We start from the raw sequence: 11,460 nt of genomic DNA on the forward strand, positions 1-11,460 counted from the left end.
TCCATTTAACATTATTTACAACTTTGAGCCTTTTACATCGTAAAAAAAGAAAGATAATTAATAAAATCAATGGAAATTTGTCAAGACCACCGCATCGCCACCAATACTCACCCCACCATGGCCAACACCCCCACCACCAGCCACACTGCGGTCACCACCACCGGGCCACCTTTTCACCATTTGAACCTTTGTGAAACCATTGTAACCACCCAAAATTCCACCCAAGCCACCAACGATTACCCACCACCGTTGTACCTTACCCTAACCACCCAAAAATCCACCCAAGCCTACCAAATCATCCCAAACTAATAAAAACCACTCCACCTCCTTCAAATAACCCATCCAACCCACCGACAACCACCCTAAAAAACCTAGAAACTCACCCAAACCATCGATTGCCAAACACCCGACCACTGGCCACAACACCACCAACTCTCCCACCACCGGTCACAACTCACAACACCACCAACTCTCATCGAGTTATTGAAAACTAATTTAGGATCAAAGATCTTTGCTAATATAATCGGTGATTGAAGAACAAAAAGAAGTTGAGAGAATGAGATCCGACAATAGAGAATTTTTTTTTTTAATTGATTTTCAGAACAAATTACAAAGTATACATGACTCTATATTTACAGTTAGTTAAGGGACCTGTGCAACCTCTCAAACTTGGGCCCTAACCCAAAGTTGAGTTTGAAAAAAAAAAAATTACTACTGTACAATATAAAAACTATGAGTAGTAATTTGTAGAATTATATATATATATATATAGGGTCGGGATCCGGTGAGAACCACCCCTTATGCGAGACCAATCTATTATGTGAGGACAAATACGAGCCATTAGATTGTCTTAATCCAACAGCTGAAATTGTGGCATTCATAATGGCAATAATGTAATTATCAAAAAAACACAAATTAGCCACCAAACAAACAACACAAATTAGCCACGAAATTTTCTCACCGATTCCATGGCGATATGCATGGCGATTCCAAACAATTTCAGCCATTAGTTCTTCAATTTCTCAGCGAAATTCCTCTTTTCTTTCGCGAGTATCAATTATCAATTTCCATAAGGTATGTAATTCTTTTAGTTTTGAATATCATTTTCGATAAAATTTTGGAAATTTTTCGTTAAAATTTTCGATTATACTCATTAAAATTCAATGAGAAATTTTCGATTTGAGTATTTGAGAACAAATAAAGTGCTTTAAATCTTAGTATATGAAAATTGCAATGTTAATTGTATGATACAAAAATCAATTTCGAACAAGGTGTTTGTAATTATCAATGCATACAAGGTGTTTGATAAAATGCTTGTGAGAAAATGATAATTGATTTGCATGTTTATTGCTTGATAGTTTTTTGATTTTTGATTATATTTACTTCATTTCTGCAATTTCGAATTGAATCAGTAATTTAGGTTTAATTAATTTTTTAGACCTTAATTTTAAAATGAGCAATAGTAAATGAGCAATGAGTTATTAGCTCATTTGACATATGAGCAGTAAATTATTTGATCATTTTAAATTATTTTTCACAGCAATTGGAAAAAGTTTTTCTTAGACAAGGACATTGAAACTAAATATATTGCAAATTTAGTCAAGGAATTAGAAGCATTGGCTCGAAAAGCTTGATCATGGCTTCTGGGAAATAATAAGTTAGAGTTCTGGGAAATAATAAAACATTCTGCATTTAGATTCATGTTTTTATTATGAGATGATACATTCTTGCCATTTTTCCTTCTCTTATAATCAAAATGAGAAAATAAATAGCTCATTTGGAGGTTGCTAGAGGTTGGGGGTTTATGAAAGTGAACTTAGAATGTGATGCTCTTTCAGCTGTCACATTATATTTATATTGGAGCTGCTCCTAGTTCTTGGTCTGGTTGCATGTGCACAAGCCCCACCCCCTTATTGGACTGTTTACTGCATACCAACCACACTCCCTTCTTCAACTTCCTTGCCCAAATCTATCCCCCTGCCCCTTCGTCTTATATAAAATCATTTTCAGGTTTATTTATTGAGAGTCTGTGTGAAAGTGATTTTATGGAGATGCATATTCACATGTTATTATTTTGTGAGAATGTTAACAGAAATGACGGGGAACAACGAACAACTTGACAATAATTCAAGTACCATCACAAATGTTCCAAGTACTCCTACAATAGTAGTATCTCCTAAAGTAGCACATTTCCTCACTCGTGGAGGAACAAAGGAATGACTTCTGATATGCCCCAATGAGTTGAAACCAGCTATAGGTATGAAGTTTAATAATCTTGAAGAAGGCCTTGAGTTTTATAAAAGTTATGCATTCGCTGCTGGATTCAACACAAGAAAGTCTACAACTAAAAGACAAAGAAGAAGCAAAGAATTGAAATCACAATATATATTATGCAATAAAAAAGGATACAAAGAGAACAGAAAGGCTACTACTGAAAACGATTTAAATATCAGGGAAGGAGGAAGCAATGAAGATAAAGCTTCAATCAAAAGGAAAAGACTTGTTATCCGTGTTGGGTGTAAGGCACATATTGTCATAAAGCATTGTGATGATAACAAATTCTTAGTGTCACAATTTCATGAGGGACATACACATGCATTATATACACCCAGTTGCAATCTCTTCCAAAAAGAAGGCAGGAAAATGAACATGTTGCACAAAAAAATAATTGTGAATAACTCTAAGGTAACACTTTAAAAGTTTGTTATGTTTCATGTATAATAATTATTTGCTAATTTGTTTGAGAATTTATTATTGCGCATTGAATTATTTGTTCATTTATCAATCTGTTTTGTTCTTTAAATAGGTGAATATTGGTCCCGTTACAACTTTTCGAATAATGAAGGAAATTGTTGGAGGATATGATAACATTGGTGCATCTAACAAGATTTCAAAAATTTTCATCGAGACTTAAAAGCATACATATTCAAGGTGATGCTCAAATGTTTGTGGATAATTTTACAAACAAAAAGCTAATGTGGAGCGCTTTTTTCTTTGATTATGAGATGGATGAAGATTATTGCCTTTGTAGAACATTGTGGGCAGACACCCTTTGTAAAAAAAGTTATGCTCTATTTGGGGATATGATATCCTTTGATACCACTTACCAAACCAACATGTAATACATAATAATCACAATTCATTTTTTATGTTATAACCATGGCTTATTTCACAAATGAGAAATAAGTTATTAGCTCATTTAACAAATGAGTAGTAAATTATTTGATCATTTGTCAAATGAGCATTGAAATATTTGGTCAATATATGTATATGTATATGTATACAGGTACAATGGTGTTTAATTTGTATATTTGTAGATGATTTGTAGATGTATGCCAGCACTAAATTTAATCTGTATATGTATACAGGTACAATATGGTGTTTACTCCATTTACAGGGGTTGACCATCATAAGAGTTGCATTACTTTTGCTGCTGGTTTCATAGCAAAGGAAGATATTGTGTCATTTGAATGGCTATTTAGATAATTTCTCAAGGCAATGGGGGGGAATGAACCTAATTGTATGATCACAGATCAGGATCCAGCAATGAAAATTGTTGTTGCAAGTGTGTTTACGAAGACTGAACATCGTTTCTGTATGTGGCACATAATGAAAAAGTTACCTGATAAGGTGGAGAAATCAATCATGCAAGAGGAAACTGGTTTCCTAAAAAAATTATGTGCTTGTGTTTGGCATCTTGACATTGATCCAGCTGAGTTTGAAGAAAGGTGGAACAACATGATGGTTGAATACAACTTAGAAGAACATGAGTGGTTAGGTTATATGTAAAAGATAAGGGACAAGTGGATTCCGGCATATTTCAGAGATGTGTTCCTTGGAGGTATAATGCGTACAACTTCAAGATCTGAAAGTGAAAACAATTTTTTTTGCTCCTTTATCAATCCTCACGTGTCACTTGTTGAGTTTTACTTGAGATATGAAGCTGCAATTGATTCCCAAAGACACACTCAAGGTCAGAATGATAATGATTCAAAGCACAAATATCCTGAGTGCAAAACACCACTAGGGATAGAAAAGCATGCAATGCATTTATATACCAACTCCGTGTTTTATGAATTTCAATATGAGGTTGAAATTGCTTGTTTTTCTTATGGTGTTGATGAATTGAAGAAAGAAAATGGATTGGAAGTTGCAAAAGTAAGTGAAGGAAATCGGGCTAGAACATTTGATGTAGTGTTTAATCCAATTAACTTTGACACCACATGTTCTTGCAAGCTATTTTATAGACTGGGAATTGCATGTAGACATCTGATTTGGGTTTGGAAAGCAAAAAGGTTGGAAACCATTCCTGATCAGTATATGCTACACAGATGGACTACTTTGGCATTGAAGAAACCAGTTTTTGACTTGGGAGGAAACCTATTGGAGCAATGTGCTAATATAGTTGACAAGAAAAAGCTGTTAAATGATTTATGGTCAGAAATTCACAGTTGTGTAAGTTTGGCAGAAGGCAAAGATGAAGATATTCAAGACCTTTTGATAAATCTTCAAGGAATAAGAAAAGATTTGGAGGCTAAGAGGATTGCAAGAACTAATGAAACAACATCTGGAAGTACAAACAACAAAGAACAAGACCTTGAGCTATTGATTGGAGTTAGTGTGCCAAATGAGATAATTGTTAAACCTCCAAAAATTTCAAAGAATAAAGGAACTGGAGTTCATGTATCAAATGAAGAGAATTCAAAAAAGAAAGGGCCTGTGATTGATGAGTCAAATGTTGAAACAAGAGGTAGAAGTGCAAAAAGGCTGAAGGGAGAAAAAGAGAAGGCTATAGAACAAAACCAGAAAAAGAAGAGATTATGCAGAGGTTGTGGTGAATGGAGTCATCATGATATTAGAAATTGTCCAAAAAAAGTGTAATGATACTTTTATATAAATAAAAATTAATATTTTTATATAAATATAAGTTTAGCATTTTTGTGTTTTTAATTTTGTTGAAATGAGCAAATAGTTAATTGCTCATTTGTCAAATGAGTTAACATTTTTTAAATCATACATTAAATCATACCTGTTTTTTCTTTTCGACAATTTGTTTAACAGGTTTAACAATGGTTAAGTATGTTTCTTTGGGATTGAAAATTTATATGGCTTGCAAACAGAGCAAATAATTTGTTGCTCATTTGTCAAATGAGCAAATAATTTGTTCCTCATTTGGAAAATGAGCAAATAGTTTGTTGCTCATTTGGCAAATGAACAATTAAATTTTTGCTGATTTTGTCACATGATCAAATAGCTAAATGAAAATGAGAGTTCTATTTTTGTGTTTTTAATTTGTTGAAATGAGCAAATAGTTAATTGCTCATTTGTCAAATGAGTTAACATTTTTTAAATCATACCTGTTTTTTCTTTTGGACAGTTTGTTTAACAGGTTTAACAATGGTTGAGTATGTTTCTTTGTGATTGAAAATTTATATGGCTTGCAAACAGAGCAAATAATTTGTTGCTCATTTGTCAAATGAGCAAATAATTTGTTGCTCATTTGTCAAATGAGCAAATAGTTTGTTGCTCATTTGGCAAATGAGCAAATAGTTTGTTGCTCATTTGGCAAATGAACAATTAAATTTTTGCTGATTTTGTCACATGATCAAATAGCTAAATGAAAATCAAATAAATGAGCCAAAGCATATTTAATAAGGTCAATTTTAGAAAATTATCTCCAGTACATATACATACCAAAAGTTATACAATTGTCACATAACAATTGAACTTAAACTTCTACTGTTTTACAAAAAGTTATACCAAAAGTTAACAAAAGGTATACCAAAAGTTATAAAACTAACACTTCTACTGTTTTAAAAAATGACCAATTGAACTTCAGTCTAATTACATCATAACAATTGAACTTCAGTCTTGAATCAATTTGAATGCTGCTGGATTGCTGCCCCTGCCTTTTGGTATGACTTCATTTTTCAGCCTGTTATCTCTTTAGGACAGTTTGTTTGACAGGTTCAACAATATTTACTTCACTTGAAATAATTGACAGAGTATACTTCAAACGAAGTTTTTCAATGATTATGTGCTGCAAAAAAAAAAATGAAACAATAATTCAGGGTAAGTATAGGTTAAGTAATTGCTTAATGCATGCATATGAGAGGAACGTAGCCTGAATGATAGGTTAATGGAAACTTCTACTGTTTGACAGGTAAGTATAGGTTAAGTTGCAACAAGCATGAAATGTAAAAGACTTACATTATTTTTCTTTAAACCTGAATTCCACTTTTGCATACCCATATAAGTTTCCATATGCCTCATCATTGCAACACCGCAATGCAAATGAGCATCATCAGAAGACTTCCAAGGTACATCAATCACTACAGATTCCGTGGACTTGATTTGTTTTGATAAAACAAGACTTTGTATTGTTCCTTCACCATCCATGACATATGAAAATGCACTTTTCTGAAAATAAACAAATAAATTAAAATAAGAACAAAACCAGGCAGAACAAATATAAACAGAACAAAATCTTGAGCCATACCAGATTTTTAAGAAATTTCTTGTTTTCTTTAGAACCATCTTTGTAATCAATAACCTCTATTGTACCACGCTCTATGGTGGTGTTAAAACATACCAAATAAAAATGACCACTTTCATATACCGGGAAAAAGTAAAGGTCAATATCTTTGTTTGAGATGAATGTTCTGCTAAATTCGAACTTCACAACATCATAGAACATCTTATTCCTTTCTCGAGCACTATCGTTTTCATAATGAAAAAGGCAATCCTAAAAAATACAAAAATAAGATGAATATTAATGAAAAAAGTAAATAACAATTGAACAAAGTGATGTGAAATCAAGAGATATATGTCTTTGAACAAAGTGATGAATATTAATGAAGGTGTACTCAAGAGATATTTTATTTGTCAAATGAGCATTGTGTTATTTGCTCATTTGACAAATGAGCATTCAATTATTTAGTCATTTGGCAAAAAATCAAGGAATTGTTTGCTTATTTCACAAATAAGCATTGAGTTCCTTGATTTCAGTTCTAGTTTTAGATTCTGAAAATATTTTGTGTCTGTGTCTGTGTGTGTGTGTGTGTCTGTGTGTGTGAGAGTGAGTGTAAGAGTTATGTTGTAAGGAGTAATTAGTATGGTTAAAAAAATGATGATGGTGATGATGGTGGTGATGGAAGGGTGCAGGGGACAGGGGCTGCAGTAAATATAATGAGCAAAATAAACTTAAAATGAGCAAATGACTATTATTGTTTAGCAATTATTGTTTTTTGCTCATTTCAACTTGCCATGGTCTGTATTTTGATGTGCTATATGGTTGCCCTTCTCTCTTTGAACTTAATGTCATGGAGCATTGGAGCTGGTATTGTGCTTCCTAAATACTTATTTGATCATTTATCAAATGAGCATTGAGTTATTTGCTCATTTGACAAATGAGCATTCAATTATTTGCTGATTTGACAAATGAGCATTCAATTATTTGCTCATTTGGCAAAAATTCAAGGAATTGTTTGCTTATTTGCTCATTTATTGTTTGCTCATTGTTCAAATGAGCAAATAATTAGTTACTCATTTGTCAAGTGAGCAAATACTTAGTTGCTCATTTTGTCAAATGAGCATATAGTTTGTTGCTCATTTGTCAAATGTTTAATTTTTGCAGATACAAAACATGTACATTCAAATATAAAAATTTATATGAAATGAGCAAAGTGAACATGAAAAAAATAAAACAAAATAACATGAATGCATTGAACTTACAGCTGCATTACATCTGAAAAAGAAACGTCCACTAGAATTGACATCTCTGTATTGCTCTTGATAATTCAGAACAGCGGACCATGCATTAATGACATCAGCATGAATTTTTTCTTGATTTTTTAACATTTCTAATTGAAAAAGCATCACTTCACTTTTAGGATCATCCTTCAATAAAAACACTACATCACTACATATAAGATTTAGGTAAGTTAAAATAATTTCAATCAAAGATATGTAAAGTGAGAAAGAAAATTAAGGTCAATTGCCAATTTTAGAACTGAAAAACTGAATAAATACTTACAAACGATTTTTTTTCTCAGAAAAAACTAAATCCAAAACACCTTTCTGAACTGCTGTTAATGGTGTATAAATGTTGATAACCCGAGACTTAAAAGGAGATCTTATTTGCAATGATGGTTGCACTATACGCTTTTTCTTTTGAATAGAACTCTCATTTTCAGCATCTCCTTTTCTCTTAAGTGCAACTGGATCATCTTGAGCATGCAAAGCATCAGCAACATCAACAACAATTGATGTAGAAACACCAACATCAGCAACAACAGGACCAACTACAAGAGCTACAATAGGAGCAACATCAGCAATGCTAGGGGACTTCTCCTGAGATTCAGATTCTTGAGAAAAGATGCCTAGGCTGAATGAAGAAGTACCACCTCCTTTGGCTACTGAACTCTTAGACTATATCTTCTAATTGACTCTCCAAGTTTTTTAACCACATGTTCAGCAGCCCTAGGAGCTTCAGAATCTGATATACCACTGGCTATTTGAACACACTCAGCAGCAATCCTAGAAACATCTATTGGTTGTGATTCTTTCTGTTGATCAACCCTAGCATCATTTCTTGATATTTTTGAAAACCTATCCCATGCTTCGATTACAGCAGCATCTTGCCAATACTGCTCATCTTGGCTAATCGAGAGAGGAATATCTTCCGTCATAGCTCTTGAGCTCATCCTATGCTCATCACAGATGCTCATTGCATCTTCCTTCAACTTTTGAATTTTTTCATTGTTCGGAAAATATTTGAAAGCAGCTTCGTGTTTTTGACTAAAATCCATATATGCCAGCACTAGATTTGTAGATGCTGCTGCAAGCTCCATAAGACATTTTTTGTAAAAAAAAAGAATAAAAAAAATTACATAATAAGATGAATATAAAAGAAATGAGCAAAGAAAATATGAAATGAGCAAGGTGGATGTGAAATGAGAAAAGTAATATAAACTACATATGAGCACCGAAGGTTTTGTTCCTTTGATATATAAATACCTTCTTTGGATCTTGTTCAGTTTCTTCATTTTTTGTAGAAATTGGATCAGGTTCTTCCTAAAATCAAGCAAAAAAAGATTTAGAAAATTTAATAAGACAAACCTAGTTTGACTAATAACCAGTGACAGTAGCAAGGAAAGTAAAATTTATTAGTCTGAGGGGTAATCATAGTTTGCATAAGTTTCTATTCTTGATCTTAATTACATTTTGTATTTTAGCATGTACTTGTGTCCCATTCTGCCTTTAGAGTGGTGTAGTTGTATGTTAGGCTAGCCATGGAATGTGAGACTTTATAAACAGACTTCGACATGCAACAGTTTAGTAACTCAACATTCAACTCCAGTCAATGTGCTACTGCAGTCAAGGATTGGTGTTGACAAATTCTAAGTTGTTGTAGTTGTAGTTGTAATTGCATAATCTGTAGTCTAGCAATGTCATGCATAAACTGTAGTTGTAATATGTAGTCTAGTGTAATGCATAATCTTTAGGAAATAATAAAATTTTAATTTCCTCATTTGACAAATAAGCTTATACCCACAATTACATATATACTACACCTTACCTACTATGCTTGCATGGTAATTAGCCAATTAGGACTAAATTCTTGGCATGCTTACATATAGTACTAACCTGTTCTCTAACCTGTTTTATAGAAATGGTTGAAAACATAATTTGCTTCCTTCTAATAATGTCAATATTGTGGCTGAAATGGATGTGTTGTTGTTGTTGTGTAAAATAAAAGCTTTGGCTGGGAAATACCAGTTTTAATTTTATAAGTTGCTCATTTCTGAAATGAGCAAAATTATTTGCTCATTTCAAAAACAAACAAGTAATTGCTTGCTTATTAGCAAATGAAAAAAAATTAAATTTCAGTACATAAGATTACCTTATTCACACGTAATTGAACTTTCATTTCAGAAGAATCGACTTTTTCCTATAAAAAAAAAATTAAAAATGAAATTACTTCCAATCCCATGGTTGAAGAACCAGCATCAACCTTTTTTCCCCGAATAGTTCCAAACCTTCCTTTAAATACTTCCAATTTTTCACGGGTTGACAACATAGCTGTTGTCCACCCTTTGAGGATTGGAATTTCACGGGCAGCTCGTACTTCTTCAAGTACAAATTTATCTACATAGAAAAACTACAAACAAGAATATAAAAAAATTAAAAAATTAAAAATCAACAAATAAATAAGAAATACTACTTTAAAAATAAACAATAATTATAGTATTACCATAAGAAACAACAACGACCCGGGAAAAGAACGAGTTGGAAGTTGTTCCCGGAATAGCTTTCCCTTCACTAGACAGTCAAGAATATACATAGACCAATTCAGATCCTTAATTTTATCAACATCAGACAAAAATGTAAGAATATCAGAATTGATATTCACATTTTGTTTACCTGACAAAAAAAATATGACCAAAAAGAGTAATGAGCAACAGAAATTGAAATGAGCAAAATAAACAGAGCAAACAGTTGGAATGTTGCTGTCATGGGAAAATACATATGGGACATTGCAAACATGAATGATAGCTTGTGGTTGAGATTGGTTAATCATCACTATATTAAAGGCAGAAGTTGGAAAAAAGTTGTTGAAAAATGGGCAAATAATTATTTGCTCATTTGACAAATGAGCATCGTATTGTTTGTGATATACTATGATCCCTATGAGATAGACAGTGATATTCTTTCATCCTAGAAGCTAGACATGAATTAATTCCATCAAATATAAACAACCGCCCAACCCAAGTAAACAGTTTGACTAACAACCAGACAGTAACAACTAATAACCAACAACCAGACAGTAGCAAACAGAGCAATCAGTTTGCTTTGCAAATGATCAAAACTAGACAGTAAGTTGTCGGCTGATTGAGGGTAGCACCATAGAGAAAAGTTTAGAACAGAGCAAACATGAGCAAAATAAGGTAGACATCAATTAAATGAGGCAGACATAGACATCAATTAAATAAGCAAACATGAGGAAAAATGAGGAAACATAAGTAAAAATGAGCAAACATAAATTGAAAATGAGAAATGAGAAACATAAACATAAACAAAATGAACAAACAGAAATTTAAATGGGAAATGAGCAAACAGTAGACCAGAGCAAACAGTTTGCTTTGCAAATGATCAAAACTAGACAGTAAGTTGTCGGCTGATTGAGGGTAGCAGCCTAGAGAAGAGTTTAGAACAGAGCAAACATGAGCAAAATAAGGTAGACATCAATTAAATGAGGCTGACGTAGACATCAATTAAATAAGCAAACATGAGCAAAAATGAGGAAACAAAGTAAAAATGAGCAAACATAAATTGAAAATGAGAAATGAGAAACGTAAACATAAACAAAATGAACAAACAGAAATTTAAATGGGAAATGAGCAAAATAAAAATAAAAGTTTACCATTCATCAAAGTAGATACACAGAGAACTACGAAG

The 11,460-nt window shown here is 32.6% G+C and overlaps 2 protein-coding genes across 3 annotated transcripts; one reads left to right on the forward strand and one right to left on the reverse strand.

Annotated features, from left to right (window-relative positions):
* Positions 1-3,498: 3,498 nt before the first annotated feature.
* LOC110736607 lies at positions 3,499-5,421 on the forward strand. The gene is made up of 3 exons (XM_021916873.1): positions 3,499-3,744; positions 4,132-4,828; positions 5,378-5,421. The coding sequence occupies exons 1-3, from the start codon at positions 3,499-3,501 to the stop codon at positions 5,419-5,421; spliced, it is 987 nt and encodes a 328-aa protein (XP_021772565.1).
* Positions 5,422-5,672: 251 nt separating this feature from the next.
* On the reverse strand, positions 5,673-11,005 carry LOC110736257. 2 transcript variants are annotated; one of them, XM_021916439.1, is made up of 6 exons: positions 10,256-11,005; positions 9,905-10,162; positions 7,735-9,075; positions 6,500-6,745; positions 6,211-6,420; positions 5,673-6,040 (listed from the first exon to the last, which is right to left on the reverse strand). In XM_021916439.1, exons 3-6 carry the CDS (start codon positions 7,876-7,878, stop codon positions 5,939-5,941), a joined length of 702 nt encoding a protein of 233 aa, XP_021772131.1. In that variant the 5' UTR covers positions 7,879-9,075; positions 9,905-10,162; positions 10,256-11,005; the 3' UTR covers positions 5,673-5,938. The 2 variants fall into 2 exon arrangements, with proteins under 2 accessions (XP_021772131.1, XP_021772124.1); XM_021916432.1 differs by having other exon boundaries at positions 7,735-8,839; positions 9,019-9,075; positions 9,905-11,005.
* Positions 11,006-11,460: the final 455 nt, after the last annotated feature.

Source organism: Chenopodium quinoa, unplaced genomic scaffold (assembly GCF_001683475.1).
Source record: "Chenopodium quinoa cultivar QQ74 unplaced genomic scaffold, ASM168347v1, whole genome shotgun sequence".
Classification (NCBI taxonomy): Eukaryota; Viridiplantae; Streptophyta; class Magnoliopsida; order Caryophyllales; family Amaranthaceae; genus Chenopodium; species Chenopodium quinoa.